Consider the following 23,303-nt stretch of genomic DNA (forward strand, 5'->3'; position numbering starts at 1 on the left):
AAAATTGCCTTTAACCATTGAGTAGGCTGTAGGACCCAATTCCCATTGTGATCTGTGTTCTAACACATGCAATCCATTGTTTTCAAAATATTTAAATATCTCGATAGCTTTAAATCAATACACTCAGAAAACTTTCAGTATGTGTAGCCTGAAAAAATAGGAAAAAACCCAAAGGGATTATTTTACTTTTTTGGAAAGTGAAAATAAATCAGACATTCGTATTATGCTACAAATGCTTTAGTCCATATTTTCTTGTTCACCTTATCTTCACAACCTGTAAAGCAATTTTATTTTAAGAATAGAGGAAAGGAAATACATTTTTTTAAAAAAGCAGCACAGTATTATCAATATTCCATGAGATCATAAGGCCAATTCTTAGTTCTTGCAAAAAACAAAACCAAAAAACCTTCAAAAAACCCAAAGCCACCTAAATACCTATCTATGGAATTCTTAGCTGAAAAGCGCAGTCAGTATCTCGTTTCACAATGTGCAAAAAGTGTGCTATAAGTGAATGTATTTGTATTTCTTGCGAATTGAATGTGAGGTTTTGTCACCCTTGCTCTATATGTTTCTTTTGAAAACAACAGTACATAGCAATTTTCTTAAATGACACAAAATGTAATCCAATTGAAGATTTATTTTTGTATTTAAAAGATATATGTATATACGGGTATGACATATATCAGGTTTAGGATACAAGTCTGTTTATATATAAGGTTGTTTAGACTTATGTTTGTCTTTAAGAACAAAGATGAGAATTTTAAAATAGAAACCAAATTATGAATCATATGATACAGCTTACAGGAAGTAGCTAAATGAAACTACATATCTCATTACTTCCCTCCACCAGTTTTATTCCTGAAAAAGAGTAGCTAACCAACTTAATTCCAATATAAGATAATCCAGATTTTAGTTGATAATACACAAATCATATTTCCTATTTAATGTTCCACACCACATAGGAAACACAACATGCTATCAATAGGAAATTTCCTACTTCTTCAGCTTCAATAAAAGGGAGGGTTCCTACAGAAAGGCAAGTAGAAGAAAAATATTTAGTCCCTTTCAGGATGGCTTCCTTAATTCTCCCATATTCACTCCTGTGAACTGTCAATGTCTTTATTGGTGTAAGGCCTTGAGTTTTTTCCCATTTGAATAACAATCTGGAAAAAGGGATAGGTCAAAACCTTATAGATCTCCCAGCACAGAAGAGGTAGACTTTTAAAATCTTACATCATCCTGTGCTTTGGAGCAGAAGCTCTTCTACCATAATGTGGTCAACATTACTGACTTGGAACCCAAAGACCTTTTCATTGTTCTCTCAGAAATCCAAAGATTCAGTGGCAAATAAATTTTGTCCTCACAGACCTTACTAAGGTGGGCAATTGTTGAAAATAAATTTCTGTTGCCCAGTAAACTGCATCAGGAAGCATATCCTCGAGTGTACCTGGACAGCAGGAATCTTCAGTTGTCTTTGCAGTGAGGTGGACACCTCAGGATGCCCAACAATAAGGAGTAGAAAATAAGACACAAATACCAAATGGGAAGACTGAGCGTAACCCCATTCAGGTCTGGCCTGCATGAGTTACTGATGGAACTTTCACGGTTCTGTTATTTAGCAAGGTTGTTTTTTAGTTAAAGAACCTGCCTTGTTACATAGTTATCAACTAATGACAAAAAAGGCCCACTAGAAAGTATAGAAATATGGATATATCCTACATATATCATACATTACCCTATTACCAATAGGAATATTTCAGTACATCCTTGTTTATAATGTACGTATCCACAATATTTTCTAGTTAGACTGAAAATAATGGTCAACACCAAACAGCTGACCTTTAAATCAGGATTTAGACTAACAAAATCTCCAGAGAAATAATTCATTTTAAACATTACTCAACAGCACTGGAAAACAAAAGGCATATACATTTTAACACAATTTATCCTAAAATAAATTTTTAAAAGAAGGGTCATGAGCATTGTTTTACTTTTGTGTTGTGTTATGACATCTTCATTCCTGTACACTTAGCATGGCTGGGAAACAGCAATTTATCTTTACACTGCTAGTAAATTTGACTTTTAAAATCTTAATTAGTAGTAGCTGCTAGCAACACTCAAATGAAAAGGAAAGAAACATATATATACTTGTTTCTTATAGCCTCTGATATATCATGTTCATCCAATCGACATATATATATATTTCAAACATATACTTCAAACTTAATTTTGCGATATGTAAAGCCATTTGTCAGTACAGTGGATAACAACATGAATGTGAACTATACCAAATTAGCAATCTGTGACAAACTGTCATAGGTAATTTAGCATGGCATAACACTGTACCACATTTAAGGGAATCAGGTCACTTATTAATTGAAAGCAAATTCAGGAAAAGATCAACCTTTTGATCCCCAAAATGATGTGCATACTGTTCTAATTTCAAATTGAAAGCACAGAAATCAAACTGTTGCATTCATTTTCCAAGATATTTTCACCTCCATCCCACAAATAATAATAGTAGCAATTGTAGTAGTTTCAACTCTGAACTAGAACTAAGTTGCATTGACACGCTGGAAATTTGATATCATCACAGGTAATCTATGAATAATTACTACTCAAGGCAAGTTACAGTACATGAACTATAACCTTGTTATGACTTTGTCTTTCTGCACTTTCTGGGCCCATCTGTTTTTCTCTACACTTGATCAGCCAAGCTAAGACGACCTATACTTTTTCTGGTGGTACAGAAAATGTTCACAAATTATAGCCATGTCACTCCACTCCAATTTTTGTTTTTGTCCTTATAGCACAACAAATTGTTTTGTTGTGGCAGTAAAGAGTGAAATAGCCTCTTCAGTGTCTAGTAATTAGTTCTAATACCAGCAGACAAATTAAAAGGCAGCAAAACAAAATGTCTCCATCAGGCACTTATAATACCTTCATAATACATAGAGTAGACGTTACGAAGACTAAGGGGGATAAATGAGAAGAAAGCTCATTTTGGCATCCAGCTTACTTTCAGATAATCTAGCTCATCCCTCTTGGCTGACACCAGACCAAGGATAATATTAAAGAGTAATAAACTCCTTCTAGCAAACCTCTGATTCCATGGTTCACTGGCCTCAGACCTAATCTATCAATCCATTTACTGAACAGTAAAAGGTAAGAAGCCCATTACAGATCTGTTATATGCGCTGGCAGGTGGTATATGACAAGAACTGAATTCATCACAAACTTCAGTGCTTACTACCCCTTTTGTATGTTTAGAAGCACTAGGTGGTTAGTTTACTTGGCTATCACAGCAGAAGACACTTTGAGCTTTGAAAATAAACAAAAAATTCCTGATGTGAAGGTAGAAAAAATAGTTATAAAACCCTTCATTTTTCATACTATTAAGACTTCACACAGATAGTGGGGGTTTTTCCATTATTACAAGAAATACTGGCTTTGGAGAGGATACAATAAGTAAAACCAAGCTAGAATTTAAAAGTCAGGCTTTCAAATGTGGGCTTTAATCTTCATTCTCTGCTTAAACTACGTCTGAGGTAGCAGCCTATTAGAATCACTATTCAATAAAGTTGTCTAAAGAAATGTCATTTTAAAATTATTACTATCCAAAGGAAGAAAAACTCTTCATAGATCTATTCTCAAGGTCATCAGCACATGACACACAAACACCAAAAAGCAAAGACAATACTGAAGCAAAAGCAAAAGAGCGTCTTTTATGTGACTGCGATTACTTCCGTACTCGAATTCATTTCTTGGCTTATTTCCATTGCTGTAGGACAACAGTTTCTCCCACTGTAAAGAAGGTTTGAAAATTACTTATTTCAAATACATCACCTTGAAGGTTAAGAGTCACAAGTGTTGTCCCTCATTCCCCTGCTTGGCAGATCAAGGCAAAACAAAAATTTGTCATAACCTTATGAGATATTTGGCTGCATTCTCAGATGGTGTAAATTGTCACAGCTTCTCTGAAGTAAACAGAATTACTCTAGTGTACACCAGATAAGGGCCTACCTTCTGTTATTTATGTAACTGCCATGTATGTTTTATATTTTGAAAATAATATCATTCTGCAATAGGAGATAATCAGAAATGCTAGGTTGTTACATGTTCATTTCTAGCAGAGATGTCAGAAAACAAAACAAAGAGCAAAAAACAAAGGATTAAAGTATAAGGTACAGTCTTAGAAGTCAATGGAGAAAAAGAAAAGCCCCAGAGAAATCTCCGTGTGATGATGTTTGTCCACTGCGCTTTGAGGAACACAAAAAGTATATCCTCATCAAAACAACTGACTACAGAACCATCCTCAGGTGACTTACAGAAGTTTGCCTGATATAAAACTGCCAGAGCTCTGAGCTTTGGCTTACAGTAAAATCTGTGAAGTTTTTTTTTCAGAGCTTACAGATCTATAACTGAAGGAAGACAACATATGTCCCTCTGTCAGGCCTGCAGACTTTATTTCCGTGATTTCTAATTTTATTACAGACCCTAGAGATTCAGAAGAGAAAGTGAAAGAATTAATTGAGGCTTCCTACACAAACTGTGAAAAGAAAAAAAATATATAAAAGAAAAGAAAGATTCCTTTCAGCTTAATTGGAAAAATTCAATGATATTTTCTCCCCCCTCCCTACCCCACCATCTCTCAAGATCATATGGGAAACAGAAAGGCTTCAGAGAAAGAGAACACCTTCACAGAACATGTATGGATTTGAGTCTTGTTGTTCTCAAACTCAGTTTCTGTTCATTAAAAAAAAAATACACAGCATTTTTAATATTCTTAAATTCAGCTACCAAGAGATAGCGAGAACTTCTCAGTTTTAACATCTCCATAAGTAGATAACTGAAATCAGAATGATGTGGTTAAGTAATGATCTGAAATGGAAGTTTAGTTTTCTGGTTTTAGTCTTTTAGGAGTAAATGGAAGTTTTCAAGTAGCAAATTCCAAGCCTAATGTCTTGCCAGAAACATTACTTAGGTATAGGAGACATAAACTTGTAAAGAGAATGCGTCACTAAACAGTAGCTTTGTCCCCCATATTTCATCCAGAACTACTTTCAGTGACATTCACTGCTGCTCTGACTGTGAAAAGTAACCTGGAATGTTTCTGCATTGGCAAGCAGAAAATGAAAATACAAAGTTTTTAGGTGTATGACTAATCAGTAGAAGCTTACATTCAGAGACAAATTACAGATTTTGTTAAAATATATTTGTGTAATTTTAATAAAATTAACTTTTTTCTTGAAAACTAATGTTGTCCTTTTAATACTACAGCTCAGGTATTCAAATTACAGTGCTTAAATCTGGCTATGGATATGCTTACTTCAGCTTGTAAATAACACTCTCTTGATCTTGAAGTGTTCCGAATTTTCTATATACATTGATTTCAGAAACCCATTTGTAGAGTAAGAGATACTTCTGTCCAAGCACCCAAATAATGATTTATGTGTCCAACTTGGAGTTTGTGAATGTGATCAATATTTATTACCCACTTTTGCTCAAGCCATTAGCTAATAATCTGAGTCTTTCCAGACTGTTTCTGTTAGAAAGAAACTAATGAGAGTCCCACATTAAATAAGCTCCTGTTTATTTCCCAGGTCTGTGCTTGAAATTCAACTGTGTTCACAGAAACAGTAGGAAAAAAAAATAATAAAAGCAATCCCAGAAAACCCCGGATGCAATATTCTTGACCAGAAACTCTAGCTTGCCTTTTCAGTAAGTTACTCAGAAGTTTTTCTCTTTTTTATTTTCCTTTTCCCCCAGAGCTAAACACAACAAATCCCTCTTCCCCCGCCCCCCCTTCAACTTTAACAAATAGATACCACAGGTTAATTTCCCAAATTCTGATTTTTATATCAATCTCAAGGGTAACCCTTCAGCTGATTCTACACTGACCTTTTCTGATCACACTAATCCTACAATAATTCACAATTCATAATTCTACAATTTCTGTTACATGAGGTATGGAAAGCACTCAAATTATTTACCTCTCTATCAGATTTTCTATTAATTGTCATCAGTTTCCAACACAAAAACATGCTACTTTAACAATAAAATATAACAAAATCCTCCTTTACTTCTCTCCATGAGTTTAGAGATCTGAGAAATTAAAATGAGTGGTACTTTGCTACACAGAAGCCAGAACTCAAAACTCAAGGTTGGAAGAAGCATAGTGGAAGGTGAAACAGTGGCTGCAGCTTCCACCTAGGGACTGGGGAGAGGAGAGAATTGGGAAGTGTTTCCATAAAGGCAACCCAGCCATTTGCTACTGCCTCTCACACACCTGAGTCACAGCAGCTGGAATGTTTACTGTACCCTCAAAAAAACTAGGCTACAAAAATGATTCTCTGCCTTCCACCCTTAAGCAGTAGACTTGTAATTTAGGGAGCATATTTGGATGCAACATCATCACTTCAGGCACTAATGGTCTTGGTTTGCTGTCAGTGTTTCTCACATCAGTGTATTGTACCCATTTTTCTTCCTCAGGTTCATTATGCATACAAATATCTCCTCATACAGAGGAAAATAACACATATCATAAAATATATTTGCTGCAGATTAAAATTTTATACCACAGTTACATCACTAATATGTCTAACCTTTAACAAGCGATGGTTAGCCTCCTTCAGTGTACTCTCAAGCTTATGTTTTTTGTCCGGGTTCAGCGATGCACTTCCAAGTGCTATTCCTCCGGTTTCATTTAATCGTTTCAGTATTCCCTTGTGTGGCGGCAGCTCTTCAACTCTTAACTGGAACAGACAAATACAGCAGTTAAGATGAACTGTGGTAGAATTTTCAAGCTCTCTTATCTTCACCCTTATCGATTTGTGTATCAGCTGAAGGAATAAACTCAATTCAAGACAAAATAACCATTGCTTTATGAAAGTAGAAGGCTAACATCCCCCCAGAAGTGACTGTATTAGGGGATCAAGCCTAAAGAGAGTCCTAAAAGGCAAAATACAGGGTTTCTTCAGATATTAGTCATTGTTATATGATAAATTCTACTCTGGACATTTAATAATAGCTCATGTTTATGAATTTTAATCTTTTAATATGGTAAAGAGCAAATACTTTGGAGAAGAGTTTTAACATGTTCCATGCTATGAACACAATCACACAGATTGTATGTGGTGAAAAGCCTTCCAGTCTAACCTCATAATTAAGAATGTTCATGTATGTTCATAAACCCCCCCAAGTAAAGCCATAAGATGCAAGGCAGCATCTAAATGTACCACTTCTCCATTATGTATACAGTTACTGCAAACATATTGTTGAAGTAACTTGGTATATTGAGTAAGGATAGTGTGACTAAAAGACAAAGTTCGGGTTTTATTTTTCTTAACATATTTCAGGTAGGTATGAAATGAGCCACGGTGCAAGCCAATGTGTTATTATTTCCTGATTAGGATGTATTCTCTTATGTAGCTCCAAAAGAACAAGGTGGACTGTAAAAATAAGATACAGATAAGAGATACTTGCACCTTTAATTTTGGATTATGTATCCCTTGGGAATGTTACAATTGGGAAATATTTGTGTATAAATAAGAAGTGGGAGACTCCATGGTTCTAAACAATCAATTTAGACTTTAAACCCGTAATCAGGTATTTGCAAATTATAAGATGCATTTAACACCCCTTATAAATATTTCTTTGCCTTCATTCTGATATCCTCAACAATGGAGGCTAAGCCTCACAAATTCTCTGTCCAACTCACTGACATCTTATACTAAACAGTCAGAGGGACAACTCAGCACATGTTTAAGTCCTCATTTCCTCAAATGCTATGCAGTACTATTTATCCTATTCTTGTTTATTTAGGAAGAAACTTGAAGACACATTTTTACTAAAGAATCTTTTAGATTGTGTTCAGATTTTGTTGAAAGAAAGATAGAAGAAACTGATGATTTCCCGTCAGATCCTTTAGTGCTCTATTCCATCACCTGCTGAATTTGTTCAGCTTGGATTGGCATAAAGGATAACCAGTCCTTATCCTCAACAGGGAACAGGAAACCCGTAGTCAGGTATTCCATAAGTAATATACATTTTCCAACTATAGTTTAACTTATTATCGCACAAGTTATCAAACAGTCATTGCGTTGGACACATTTCAAAAACTAAACAGAGTAACATCTATTAGATATATTTATTAGCAGGATTGTAGTCTAAAAGCTCTAACATCTTCATGAAAATATTCCAGCCTTTAAAAACAAATATTTAAAATTTTGTTGGGTTTTTTTAATAAACCAATTTTTAAAAAAATCTAAATGTTTAGTCTAGACAAAGTTGCAGTGATACTTTAACTAGTTGACATTTATAATTATGCATGTGATTCTAGATATTCTTGTGAAATACTGAATACTGTTTCCTAAGTGAGAAGTTACAAAATATTAAGAAGACAGCTACAGATAAATGCTTTACAGATAAAACAGTCAAGCTCTGAATTAAGAAATTATGATTAAAAAAAAATATTAATTAGTTAGTGGCAGGATATTTTTTCCTATTTTAGCATGATCAGTATATATTTGTACATGGGTTTTGAAATTCCAGCGCTTTTGTTTATCTAAAAAAGTTACATAAATTCTGTGTTTGATGGCAGAAGCCTGCTCTGAAAATAGCGTTTAATTTTTTTTTCAATGTAGAGTTGACAAATTAAGGAAACATTAAGAATAAAACTCACCATACCTTTACTTTGCTAAGGCAGTCTCTTAACTGGTCTTCATTCCCTGTTTCAAGGGGAATACCAATAACACGCTCTCCTTCCTCTAACCATAAAATCAACTTGTTCAAATCCTCTTGAAATTCTGATAAAATATTCTTTTCTTCCTCTAGTCTGTAATAAAAATTTGAAGTCAATGTTTCCATATGTTTGTTTTTATGCTGAAGTGCTCATCCATACTAAAAGAAAGACTAGGGAAAAATGACTTCTCATCATTTATATCAATTATTTCTAAAAGTGTGCCATAGATTTTTTTCATATCAAAATTATCAGACCAGAACCCTTTTAACATGGCATTAATATATTTTAAAAGGAAAATCTCAAGTCATAATTTGCAATGTCACTAAATTCAGTTTCTGCGTTACATATGGCAGGAAGCAAACAAGCATGACAGAACTAGAGCTAGATTTTTGTGTGAACTAATGGCCAGAGTCAGAAACTAAGAATTCTAGCACCAAATTTTAGCAGATTGAATCTGTAAAAAGTTACACTTAAACCCATTTGGACATATTATACAAAGAGATATTTTGGTGACCTTGCCACATGCTTTGTGTAAAGCATTCCAGTTGAGATCCACGAAAAGTAGGTAAGGTTTGTAGTCCATGAGAAGGATTAGGAGAGTATTTATCTCACCCAACTTTAGATGTCTACTTTGTCTCCATCTACAACTCAGCTGTTGAATTGCTCACCCAGTGTCTCTTCATTGAATGTCAACTGGCATTTCTAGGGTATGATACATGGATTCATCTTAGATTATTACAATACGAAGAGATTAATTCTGCCATACAATTATTTTCTTCTATTAATTAAAGGAAATCCAGATGACCAACTAAGACATAAACATTGCCCGCGTATGAAGTCAAAGAAGACTACTTTCACCATGTCTGTATAAATATATGGAGATCTGAACTTTTGTGCCTAAGCTTCCAAAGTTATCAAGAGATACAAGAGAAATTTAAAGGGCAGCAAGGAGCAGAACTGGCAGAATGCAGGCTCTTTGGGATTAACATTATGGGCAGATCTCTTCTGAAGGATAATAACTATGTTTTATATAAATCACATGCGATTTATCCTTCAAACTTATTTACAAAACTGAGGTTACACTGAGTCTTACCTGTATGGAAAGATGAAATAATTAATAAAATTAAACAATAATTAATAACCTATTAAATAATAATAGGGGAATTGTTGCTGTTATTTTATTAAGGTTACTTGAGATCAAAGTAAAAGATGGGGTTTTTCTCTTTTTTTTTTTATTATTGTTATTTCAAAGATCCAACCGAGTTTGAGAGGTTAGGTCATTTATTACACATAATAAGAGATTATATTAATGTTTTAAGAATATAACTCAACTTTAAAATGGAGAATCAAGGTCTATTTTAATATTTTATTTCTGAATGCAAAAATGTATTAAAACAGAATGAAAATGGTTTTAACTTTCTCTCGTCTCCCATACTTACCATGGCGGTCAGTGCCCACAGAACACGCTGAGAATTCAAAAGGAATGACATTTATTTTAAACCATGCCACTATTTATTTATAAATTTTTTTTATTTTTTTAGGAAACTCTTTTCTGATGGATGATTTAAGCAAAGATGTCACTTTAGAAAAGCTATGTGAATAAGCTTCAGGCAAAAGAGAATCAATAAAAAGTGTTAGCTTCACATCATCTAACAAAAAAGTACTAAAAACAGTTGTTGCTTGACACACTTGCCTGTGCACATGCACACACACAGCCTGACAAACAGCTTAGAAACTATAGATTAAAAAATTTTTCAAGCAGAACAGAAATTTAGAAATTTCTATCAGTCCGTATTTTACATAAGTTTGTACATCCAAGTCCATGAAGCATTGCACCCTATATAAAGAAAGCTAACTTAAAGTCATTAACATCTTGTATGACTTTTTTTTTTTACTCACTGTAATTTCCAGAGAATAAAAGTATTCATGTGACTTCGAGTGTTCCGCATTTGAAACATTTATTACAAGGAAAGAAAGCTGCATCCTTAAAGTTTTAAGTCAAATCATTGAGTTACAGGGAGAACAATGGAAAAGCACCTGTAATATTTGTAAAATTCCTTGTAACTAACATCATCCTCTTTACAGTGTGAAATGGGAGAAGTCTGGTCTTGTCAGCAGTGAAAATTCTAGTAGTGAGGAGGAGCATAAGCATATGTGCTGAATTAAATTTCATTTCACAGCAAAAGAATCCTCTGACTTCATGGTACAAGCAAGAAATTTTTATAGATGAAGATTTTTGAGGAGGGAAAGAGTCTTGCTGTTGGAATGCTGACTATTCTAAAATAAAACCAGAAGCATACAATTCAACTACTATTTTGCACAACTTGCAAACTAGCAAAAGTTTTGCTAGTGCTTTACCTGCTTTCCATCTTATTGGTGTTTATTGCATTTCCTTAGCATGACATCCTTGCAAGATGAGAATTGCTATACTAGATGAATAAATACTCTATAGGCTATACAGACCCCTCACCAAAATAGTAGATTAAAAACCAAGGCAAGGTACCAAAGACAACACTCTTGATGAGACACCACATTCCTCAGTCTGGCTGCATGTGTCACATCTTAAGGAGACCTGAAAGATATGTTAGTTGCCATACATGTGACAGTCTCTCCTGGGTGGCAAAAGCCAGGCAAGAAGACATCACTACTAAGATGTTCCTGAAAAAGAAAAGCGTTTCCATTCGATTTACCAAACACCCTTTGAAATTGTCTCCAACTATTGTCCTAAATCCATCCTTTCTTTTGTTGTTAAAAAAGCTAAGACAGTAGTAACTTCAACAAGACTTGCAGTGAGTATCTTGGACAAGAAAAAACTTATAAAGCAGTGTTATGCTTTATAACAATTCTGAAATATGAAGCATTATTTCTTTGTTTATCTTCAAGTTTAATTCTTTTGTCGAATTTATTTAAACATGTAGTAGTGATAATAATGAACAGGATAATTAAAATTCTCCATTTACAATTAAGTGCTAGATATTTTATTTCCTGAGTCAATTCAATGCATTTAGATAAGAAAAAAAACCCCTATGTTTTTCTTGAAATATTGGCTGTGAATTACAAATATTCTTAACACTTTTTCAGGAAATGGATTTGCAGTGATTATGGCTAAAAAAAAATTTATATGCACACAGAAAAGCAAGTGCAAAATCTATTATTATTATGAAGTCCAGTAATAAATCATGCATTCAGTCATAATAAATATACAGAGTTTGTGTAAAGGAGATTAATAAAAGCCAGTACAAGTTTAAATGGAGGATGTTTTCTTCCCTAGCTCAGCTGATATATCCATAGATTACTATTATCTCTAGCATTTCGGATGGATTGTAGCTGGAATTTTAGGTAAGCAATAAATTTAAAACTGCCCTCACACAGGACCATTTTTGTCTGCTGGTGTTCAAGAAACAGAGAGTGAGGAGTTGCATGCTCTAAGGCTCCAGAAATATGGGTAAATAGGGTTTAGTAGTCTCTTTTGAGAAACAGAAATACACTCTGGAGACAAGGAGGTGGATACTCTTGAGTGTATATTGGGAAGTGTGTACTGATAGAAGAAGAACCGGCCAAAGGTCAGGAGCAAAGATGAGCACAGCTGTGGAAAATAAACTTAATTCACAAGTCAAGAAATGGAGCCTGGTAGATGACATTTTTCTGCATTTCCACCATGTTTTGAATCTTGACTGGAAAGCCAGCTGTCTGCAAGGGGACACATTAACACTGTCATTAATTACCTTTCACATGCTGGGGGGGGATTCTCATTCATGTACGCTGTACTTCACAAAGACCTAACTCAGCAATCTATATTTCTCAATTCTACTACAAGTGGAACTGAATTAAATGGTACCTCACAGCCCAAAGAAATCCAGAAGTAAAATTTTCACAACCAAACATGACTGTGCACAGATTTTCAAGTCTCAGGAGAGGTCCTTATGCAGAATTAGATCACAGAGAAGCATAAAGAGACTAAATAAAACTGGCGTGGTGGAAAGTCCAAGAGGTTCAAAAAGATTTCAGAAAGTGATAATTGACTAATATTGAACCATTTGTTACTTTCCACTACCACCATACATCTAAGCGTTTAAAGGAAGCGCACAGGACAGAAGATAAGATACTTCACAACAGAATACATTGTCCCTCAGGAGCTGCAGCCACATTGTGACAGAAGTTAATGCAGCACGAACAGCCAGCCACCGCCTCGTGGGGTCAGTACCAGTGGGGTCAGCAGCTCTTCCCAGATGGAGAAAGACATAGGGACGCTGTGCTTTTCCTCCTTCCTTCAGGCTCTATCTCCCCCTGATTTAATTTTATGTCCCATAAAAACTTTCACTCTAAAAATTACTCACGACCTTACCAAAGAGAAAGTATATCTTCAATATACAAAACTCAATATTCGTAACTGCACTTAGAGCATGAAACTACTGTTTTTGAAAATAAATTTCTATATTAACTTAAATGGTTGGCAAATTTCTGCTGCTCTGAACATGCTCTGAATAAAAGTTCTGGATCAAGTTCCTGCTTTAGATCTGGAATGGAATTCTAAATCAGCAAACAGATTTGTTTGCTTTCATTCTTAACACTTTATATTCTAATATTTGCTAGACATATGAGCCCACTACTGCTCTTTTTTAAGCTTATAAAAAATTACTCCACAGTAACTTCCTAGAGATTAAACAAACACAAGCCACTGGTGCCAAAACAAAGAAAGAGAAGATATTTACTGTAAAAACAACAAAATCCACTGAAACTATTTTTGTTTTTATATATGCACAGATATACACCCATGCATATATAGACAAACATAGATACAGGTGTGCATATATACACACACATATATTTATACAAACAAATTTTAAAAGTTAACATCATAAATACCAGAAGAAGCCAATTAACAACCTTACTTTCCCACTTTTGTCTTAAATTTTCTTATGGAAACCTGCATGACTGTTTTCAGAAACTGTTGTTTGTCTAGGATTTCTGGAAATGCGATGAACACTAATATATCTTGTGCTTGTGTACTACAGCTCTGAATCTCTTACAGAGTACTGTTATGCAGCTAGAAATTCTGGACCTTGCTGATGCATACAGACGCACCCATCTTGGTTGTACAGGACATGCGGAGAAGGACCAACTTCACAGCATTCCACTTATTACAGTGCTCTTCACTGATTACAGTGTTCTTCACTGAGAAGTGTATGTGTGCTTGAGAGGTCAAATGCTCTTCTCAAGCCAAAATAGGTTACCTAAAACCAGCTAATCAAAACATTTATTTTTGTGAAACTGAGGCAGATGCTAACCTATGCGGAGATCTATAACTATAAAACTAAAGGAAAACTAGCTCCCTGTAATCTTAAGAGCGGAAGCACGACTTCAAATCTTCCTGAGGCAGTGTCCCCATCTGCCCCAATCACACAGAAGTTTGGAATCCGTCACTCAGTGCTACACCATGAACCATGCAGCAAAACCTCTGTTCCTCAACCTGACTGGATTCCCCAGAACCTAAGCTTTCCGCAACAGCTGTACTTTTTATGTTCCCTATCACTTCTACTCATTTGTAAAGCGTGTAGCCCAGTGGAGGCATTATATGATGGTACCCTAAGGATAAACCTGAGAAAGATACTACTTTAAATATGTTAATTCTGGCACAGAAAAGACAGAACGTTCGACTCAATGCACCTGAGAGCAAAATTATTGAGCTGTATAGTATTTTGAATAAGAAATCAAAAATATTTCTTGTCTCCTAGCAGAGATAGCAATAGGCAAGATTCCTTTTTTCTTCTTAAGTACACTGTCAGTTTTATCACCCTTATGAATTCAGCTGCAACCTTTAAAACATTTAAAACTTTTCCTAGTCATGAGGGAAACATTTTTACTTTGATGACTAATTTAAATGTTGATCAGAAGGATTGAGTTTTATTATCTGAGCAATGTGGGATGCTTTCAACCTAAGATTTCCCAGGAATTCTTTTAGAAGTGTTTACTCTGTGTGTGTGTATGTGTGAGACAAAAAAAATAATGTTCCATAAACATCTACTCCCTTATCTTAGTCAGGAACAATATATAATATCGTCCATTGCAATTAACAGGAGCTGCAAGTGCACTTCGTAATTTCCTTTACAATTTGTTCTTGGCCTGCTAGAACATTACTTCTATTATAAATAACATCCTGCATGACAAGTATCGTATTATGCAAGACACTGAAATAAAGCACTCTCTATAGTAGCTGAACCAGTTAATCAAATAAAAAGTTTTACCTTGATGACTGATTGCACCTTTTGAACAAGCTGAATTCTATCACCGTAATTACATTTGGAACAACAGATACATGTAATTTCTACGTCTTTAAATTCATGGCAGCAATGACAAATTAACAGTAAATTGTTATTAAGGGACCACGTTCTTCCGAATCCTAGCCTAAACAAACTGGAAGCCACCAGTTGACTCAGACATGGACAGAGCCGCTCTTGAGAAAACAGTTGGGGACGCACCTTGCTGGATAAGCAGGTGACTGAGGAACAAGATGTCATTTCTGCAGCTGGTCCTATGGAGCCAAGCAGATCTACCTCCAGCACAGATCTGCATGCTGTTAGATACCACTGCCTTATCCTTTTAAACCAGTCTAAGTTCCCAAAGAACTTTTAAACTGCCTTTCTGTCAGCAGTTTATTTAATTAACCCTGAAATGTAACCCATCTTATTTGATGGAAAATTCTCAAACTAGGGCAGAGAAGTGCGGAATTTAATATGTAACTTTTGGCCTTCTGTGTGACTGCTGTTCTCAGGCACATTACTTTGTGTTTCCATACTAAAACATGGCAGCTTTCTGTTTGTATTTCTAAATTCATAGGGCCCCTTGGTCAACTATTCTGACTGCATGGCTGTTTCTATGAATTTTATATACATTATACTTCTGGAAGCAAATGTATTAATATTCTGTACTTACTCTAAAGTAGCAAATTAAATTAATTAAAAATTATTTTTCCTAATAACATTTTGTATATATCGTATTTCATAGATTAAGGATTAGTTTTCCTAACAGTGTTAAACAGAATCAATAACAAATTCTTATAGTAGTCCACAAAATACCCTGGATAGGCTTTTTTTTAATTAACATTAATCCTTAGTTATAATGGTTATTACATCAATATTTACGGACCGTTTCAAGTAAGCTTATATTTTCATTTGCAGTTTCTAGAAATCATATGAAATGCATATTGCAGCTCATGTATTTCCTCCATAGTCAACAGTGTGATACCAATACCATGGCAACCTGTAAATAGTTTGTGAAGCACATCAGAATTTTGCAGTTTGTAACTGCACACAAGTGATGTTGGACTTACTTGGGAGGTGTCAGCTAGAGACAGAAAATATGCCATCACAGGAGTAGGACAGAACTGCACTTGTGACTCATATTCCCACTTGCACTTCCAATAATGTTTTGGTGTCTCTATTTTTTTAACATTCAGTTGTTGATTTTGTATTTATGGTATTTCTAAGATTAGGAATTAGTGCATTTAGTAGCTGTTACTGAGAATATAAGAAACCACCAAAATAGTAACTTGACAATTTAGAGAAAATATTTACTAAGAGAGAATGAATTTTCTTTCTTTCTTTCTTTCTCTAAGAAATATGCAAATATGCTTCATTTGGGTAAGGAAATTTAAATAAAATAATTGAAATTAAAAATATCACAGAAACTTTGAGAAGTCAGATATAAATACTAAACCATAGGAAGTTTAACTACACTACTTGTAAACACAATGCAAATTTATACCAGAGTGATTCTTTTCAAGTGATTTATTGTAAGAAATCCAGTCAAAAAAAGAAAATTTGGAAAATTCAATATATAACTAAGTTTATGTTGGAAAGAAAAACATATTTATTGACTTAACTGTCATGAAATCTCTTCATCCTAAGCCAGCTTTTAAATTGCAGTGAGAAGCTAATCACAGCCTTCAATATTACTGAGTAAAGGAAACCAGTCACTGGTAGCTAGTGTGTTATGGCACAAAAAAAAGAAAAAAGAGAATACGGCAATGAAGGTAAGGTATGAAAAATATTAGGAAGTATATTTACTTCATAAAAATATTTTTTATTTAGAACAGAAGGCTTGTGATTTTGTATTCAGAAAAGTCTTTGAAAGTATTCTGGTGAACAGCCTTTGTTCTGTCATTCTTTGCATAATTACTTCAAACTCGCTTGAGTAGAGATCTGAACAGACAGTCTGCAGGTTCAAGCTCATTAAAAGTGCAAATGTATTTGCAGCTAAAATAATGAAAAATTCTCTTCCATTCAACAGAACCCAATTTTAAGAAATGTCACATGGTGATGAATAAAAAACCCCAAACTGATTACTTCTGTAACAGCAAAGGAATCTAATTCCTGGGCATCTGTTTTCAAAAATTACACAGCAAATTTTTAACAAAGATGGAAGAGACAAAGACCAGCCAGCACCATTGTTACAAGTCTGTCGACAAACCCATTTATGAGCCTTCATCTCAGCAAGCTCCTGTGTGAGACGTTGCTCCACCTGCTGATACATATTCCCTTGACCAGCTCTGCCTGGCCCATGGGTTCCTGCAGCGGGAGCGAAGGTGCAGCACCATGCTGCAGCTGCAGCCCTGGGGCTTGCCATCACCCAGGCACTTGAGTGCACACTAGTGCCCTGACCGCAAGCCACTGCCTCCTTCAGTCATCCAAAACTCACTGGCCCAGTTGCACGACTCAGCACAGGCATGCACAGCGTGATACGGCCTGATGCATCTCAGGGGACGAAAAGGCAGAGAGGTCGCCTGGTGGTGTAGTTTAGAAGGTTTTGTATTTGAAATAAATGCTGGAGTATGAAGAGGAAGAAACGAGTATTTTCCCCTCTCTCTTTTGTCTGGGGCTAGTAGCCTTTATTCAAGGGGCCGTTGCAACTTCCCAAGGTGTCCCTTTCAGTTTCAATAACACTGTTCCAGAGTACAAATGTAAACTTCTCCAAAACATGCCGCTTGCAGCAAAATGCTAACAAAAACTCAGTTAAATTCCCAATTTGCTAACTATCAGTGTATCAGACTTTCAATCAAGTTTCACTTTATTCAACTGCCTGGTCTATTCCAAAGTTTGCCATAAGATAAAATGACTAGATATGCTAAAATTGCATTTTTACCTAGTTCTAAACTGGATGGATTAAACCGCAAGATACAGAAACATTAAACACTGAATTCAAACATCTACAGCTTTGAAACTCTTTGATAAAGCAAATGAAAGATAACATCCTACACAAACATAACTCAAGAATAACCTCTTGATCTTCAGTACCAAAGAAAGGGGATTCAAAGACAATTTTAAGTCAGTACTTTTCCTGGAATTAGCATTTGACCTTTTAAAACTTTAAAAATAGCTTCCTTTTACTGAAAAGCAGTGCAGGTTCCTCCAATTGTTTTGAGATTTGGTTTGTTTTCTTGTCTGTTTTTAATTAAGTTATCCTTTTACAGTCCAAATAATTCTTATTCACTAAACCTGCCAGACTACCACTACAATTAATATCATTGTCTAGTGAACCTACGATCAGTTTTAGTTAGTTATAGAATTTCATGGGTTTGCAGCTGTTTCACAGCTCTTATTACACATGTAGTTTAACATTTATTCCAATTTTTTAAATGAAAACTGGATTAACATAATGAAACACTCAGAACACGATCACGTATCAATCGTCTCTCTTCAAGTCAATCAACCACAGGATTCATGATTGTTACAGGAAATATCCTGAATTTACAGTGTCCTTTGTTAACGCAGTGACAATCTTATGCTCTCATACAGAATAGTAGACCATTTAACAGTGCCTCCTCAAGAAAACTGAAGAAGTAATTCTGTAGAATTTCCACTCCACCCCGGCACCCCCCCACCCCCCAAAAAAAATACAGTCAGTGCATCAGAACACGAAAAATGCCCAAGTGTGTCAGAAAAGCTAGCACCACAGATTGCCACCAACACTGCTAATAAGAGATGATAATTGAGTGGAGCATAGAAGACTGGACACCCTTTAGTCTGTTGGCCTCATACTCCCGCACCATTCACTACCATTAGATTTAAGAATTTTATAGGACTGAGTCACACCTTTTTCCTCCACAACCTTCTGTGGCCAGCAAACCTCAGACATTTAGAAAACATAATGTAAAAAAGTAATTTTAAAACTGATTTTACTATCTCTTAGGGTTTCAAAAAGTACCCTTTACTTCTGGTATTGAGGAGTTAGGTGAATAACATGTTGCTCCACATTCAGTTTACCCACCACTTAAATTTTGTAAGCCTCAGTCATATCCCTCCTGAGACTTGCCTCCAGATTTAAGATCCCCATCTTCTTAGTCTCTCCCCACAATGCAGCCACTCCAAACCCTGGCTCATTTTAGTTGCCTTCCTCCATCTATACTTTCTGTAAGTCCATCATGCCCTTTGACATGCAGAGAGCAGATATACACACAGTCCTCAACATGAGCATGCCACAAAGTTCAATGGCAACAGAACAACATATTTTTTTTTGTTTTGTTCTTAATACCTTTACTTCTGCTGTCTAAAATTTTATGGCTTTTCTGGCTGCCTCTCCATACTGAGCCTGCAAACACTGTCAGTGACAATGCCAGAATAAATTTCTTGTGTTGTAACTGCTGTTTACAAGCTCAGCATCATGTAAGCATGGTTTAGACTGTTCCTCTGAAATATTCATTACCTCACATTTGTGTACGATGAAGATCATCTGTCACTTGCTGCCCATTCACTGACTTTAGAGTTTCCCACTATCAGCTCAGTGTTTGATTACCCGAGAGAGCTTAATGTCGTGGGCATCCTTGGAAATGTCACCATAAGCCTCTTGTATCCAACTAAATTCTCACTTCATGCACCTTACAAAAATATCTAAGTTGGTTTCTGTTACTGCTGTAATATTCCCCCCCAACCCACCCCCACCCCTAACTGGTCTCAAACGAGTAGGTTTGAATTTGGCTTGAGAAATATGTCCAAAATGGAGTGCCTTTGTGCCATCTGTAAACTGTGCAGGATTATTAAAATCAATTTCTTCCATCTTGGTAAGCAGTAGCAAAATAGACTTTACAGTATATAAAATTTCCTTGCCATTTAAATAATGCTTAGCAACATAACACACAAATTTGAAATCACTGTCAGGTTTCATTTCTGGAATCCATTCAATTGCTACTTTCTTCCCACTTCCTTTATCTTGAGATCTGCAGAGCCAAAAAATTCAATAGAAAACAACATTTCAGTTGATCAGTACTCCTCTGTTGGAGCTACTGAGAATCAGCTTTCAAAGCAGAACGCAATGTATTGACTACAAAGAATAAAGCATAAAATCTGTTAAAAAATTTACAATCAGGGTTTTTTTCTGATTTGTAGAAGATTCTAAATGTTGTATCTATTTTCTTTGTCTTTGAAATTATTAAATGAAAATGTATTCTACTCAGTCTGCTCTCCCTTCAGCCCTGCCTTCTATTATGGTTTTAAAATATGGTTCCATTTTCTTATTCTCAAAACTGACTTAAACAAAAATCCTAGAATCGCCTTCATAATCATAAAATCCTTTTAACTGTGAATATTTTAACTTTTAAGAAAGATAGAGAAATATTAAAGGACTATTAAAACTTAAGTGACCCAAAATATAAGCGTACTGGCTTAGGAGTATGGAAAATAGTCTACTAAAGCTATTCTGAAAAAGAGGCATCAAAATATTTTAATTCACTCAAAATATTTTAATTAATATATAATTTATATCATACCGAGATACTTAAATAAATTTGCCATACTAGAAACACATGTAATAGACAATGCCATGACTATATTAGCTCTTTTGGACTGCAAGTAGAGGTCACTTCCTTCAACTTTTCCTGTTTGCCCCATGTTTTGCTCTTAATGAAAAAATTAAGGCACTTCGGGTGACATGGGTTTCGAGTCCTAAAACCAGAGAACTTGACTGTACCCCAAACCAAATTAGGACAACTAATGAACCACTAAATGATGCCAAAGAATTAGAGAGATGAAAATTGCATGACGCCAAGGCTATGTGAAGACTGTGCAATAGATAAACCTATGGTCTTTTTGTGCCCAGGACCGTCAATAATCAATAGGTAGAACACACCACATATTCCACTCAGCTAGGCTTCTTTCCGTTGAAAATCCAGTCTGAGAGAGGAAAAAGATGAAGGAAAGAAGAAAAAGCACGCACTGGGAGGCAGCAGCTAGACTGCGGGTAGGAACCCTTTCCAAGATCTGAGAGCAAAAAAGTGTTCCCAGGCTCTAACGCAGCCTGGAAGACAGGGCAATGAATAGAGATACAAACTCCTCTGTCCTGATGCATACAGGTCTCACTACAGTACATCAACAGTATTTATATCAGTTTAACACAACAGTATCTGTATTCCTTCTAGAGCAATGCATTTATTCATGTGGAATTCACTAACTGATGTCTCTGCAATTATTGTCCTCAAAATTATACAAGCTGTCATTCCAGAGGAAAACAAACAAAACAGACCAAAAAGAGGAATTCATGTGCAAGTGTTTTTTTAAGAACCTTAATCTAGGGAACATAACTGTATTACTCCCATTTAACAGATCCTAGGCTTCTTTAAAATGTAGAAGGTGCCAAGAAATTTCATATACTCCTAACACCGCCTTGAGCCAAAACAGCATTCCAATACACATTCCTATTCATAAATGAAGGAAAGTACAATACCAATCGTTACCAGAACTGGAACATATTTCATATTCTCAGACAAAGCTCAAGCACCAATCTCTTTCTTCAGAGTTGCCGAAGCAGCTTACAGGGCTATTAAAATGATGTGTTATTGTTTTGTAAGTGTTAGCACTTACATAACAAGTTAAGGCTTGGAAACACAGATGGATTTCCATTGTACAAAAGAACAGCTTTTCGTGCGATAAATAAAGGCCAAGGACTCCCTTGTGTATCAAGTAGTGTTACCATCAACACCTGGAAATGCAGCAGAAGGAAATATTTAAAGCACTGCTGTAGCTTCTGACTGCTGTAGCTTACTTGTTGCATCTCCTTGTTTTAACATATTCCAGGTGAAACTTTAATCACGGTTAAGCTCAGCAATAATCTTTCAGGGCACTCCTTTACATTTTCACAGCTTTTGCTACCCATGGCTCTAAACCAAAAAAAAAGGGTGCATGATGCATCAGAAGTAACGAAACTGTTGCACACTACTAGTTCTTCTAGTACATCTCTAGAACTCATTAATGTACCTCTGTAAGGAATATTCTGGGCTTTAAAAACATGCATTAAGAAAGCTGTACCAGTGACTGTATTTTAAAGTCAAATGTCACATCAGTTTAGGTCTAGCATCTAGGTTAAGAATATAGGCTTTTATAAAACCTAGTATAAACAACAAGAAAAATATTTGGGTTTTTTTTTTCAATTGGAAATTATCTTTTTAAAGAAATCAATCCAATTTTTGTATTAACAGAAACTCAAACTCTCTAGCTTCCTTTGACTGCATGATAAAAAGAATTGATCATAAACTGATTATAAATAACATTAAATTAACCAATCCATTCTTTTAATCCAACCTATGAAATGCAGATGTTAACGACATTAATGATGAGAAGTGAATTAGATTAGGATTAACTTTATCAATTAGTTATGCTATTATTAGTAATACAGAGAGATATTTTAATGACGTACTTTCAAACAGAAAGATGATAAATCAACTGTAAAGTCTGTAAATGAAACTCCAATCCATTCTACTTTTAATCAAGCAATAATGCATGCTTGTCTGGTTTGTGTTTTTTTAACATTAGGAGTGGAATAGTAAAAATGTGGAGTGTGGAAGGGAGTGGTGGTCACTGACAGAGGCAGAGAGAAAAGGAGAATTAAACAAATGATGGTGGATGTGAAATTTAATTACTGATAATCTGTTATGAATATGAAAACTCCAGAAATTGAGAACTCCTTTGAACATCTAAGCCAGAAGCAAATCTAAAATAAGCAAAAATAATTTTGCAATATTTTTGCTCTCTTTTCACCTACCTCTTTTTTTTCTCTACCAGCTGTCTGCAGATCTCCTGCCACCGGGTATTCAAAGTTTCCAGTTGATCCTTCAACACCTTCGCATCTGCTGTTGATGACTGCTCAATAATCTCTTCACCAGTTACGTTCAATGTCTTGACAACAGTTTGCTGTCGCCCGATGCCATCCTGAAGTTCCTGTGAAATACCCAACACATACACGTATTCATAAAAATGTCAAGCATGAAACAAAATGTTTCATCACGTACTGGCCAGATGGAATGAGGTGAAAGTTTTTGCTCTCCTCTGAATTCCAAATGAAAAATCCAAAGGCGACTAGACAGAAAGACATCTCACGCTTTTGTAACAAGCACCTTTCAGTGCATCTCTACAGCCTTTTTTCCCCTCCTGTATTCTTGTCTGCTAGAGATCATTGCAGTAATATCCTGCAGATCAATTAATAAGTAAAACTTGTGAACACATTTACTTCTACACCCCCAAAGGTATACACCGTATTTATTTAATAGCCTACAAAGCATTGTAAAGTTTGAAGT

At 35.3% G+C, this 23,303-nt stretch overlaps 1 protein-coding gene across 11 annotated transcripts in view; it reads right to left on the minus strand.

The window, feature by feature from the left end:
- The window catches only part of DMD (dystrophin), a 1,138,094-nt gene that overhangs the window by 411,638 nt on the left and 703,153 nt on the right, over positions 1–23,303 (minus strand). For all 11 annotated transcript variants that reach the window (XM_075097793.1, XM_075097785.1, XM_075097765.1 and 8 more), the window contains 3 exons: positions 22,772–22,947; positions 8,689–8,836; positions 6,606–6,755 (listed from right to left, as the gene is read on the minus strand). In XM_075097793.1, coding sequence (XP_074953894.1) covers positions 6,606–6,755; positions 8,689–8,836; positions 22,772–22,947 — 474 coding nt within the window. The remainder of the gene's footprint in view (positions 1–6,605; positions 6,756–8,688; positions 8,837–22,771; positions 22,948–23,303) is intronic.

Source organism: Phalacrocorax aristotelis, chromosome 1 (assembly GCF_949628215.1).
Source record: "Phalacrocorax aristotelis chromosome 1, bGulAri2.1, whole genome shotgun sequence".
Taxonomy (NCBI): Eukaryota; Metazoa; Chordata; class Aves; order Suliformes; family Phalacrocoracidae; genus Phalacrocorax; species Phalacrocorax aristotelis.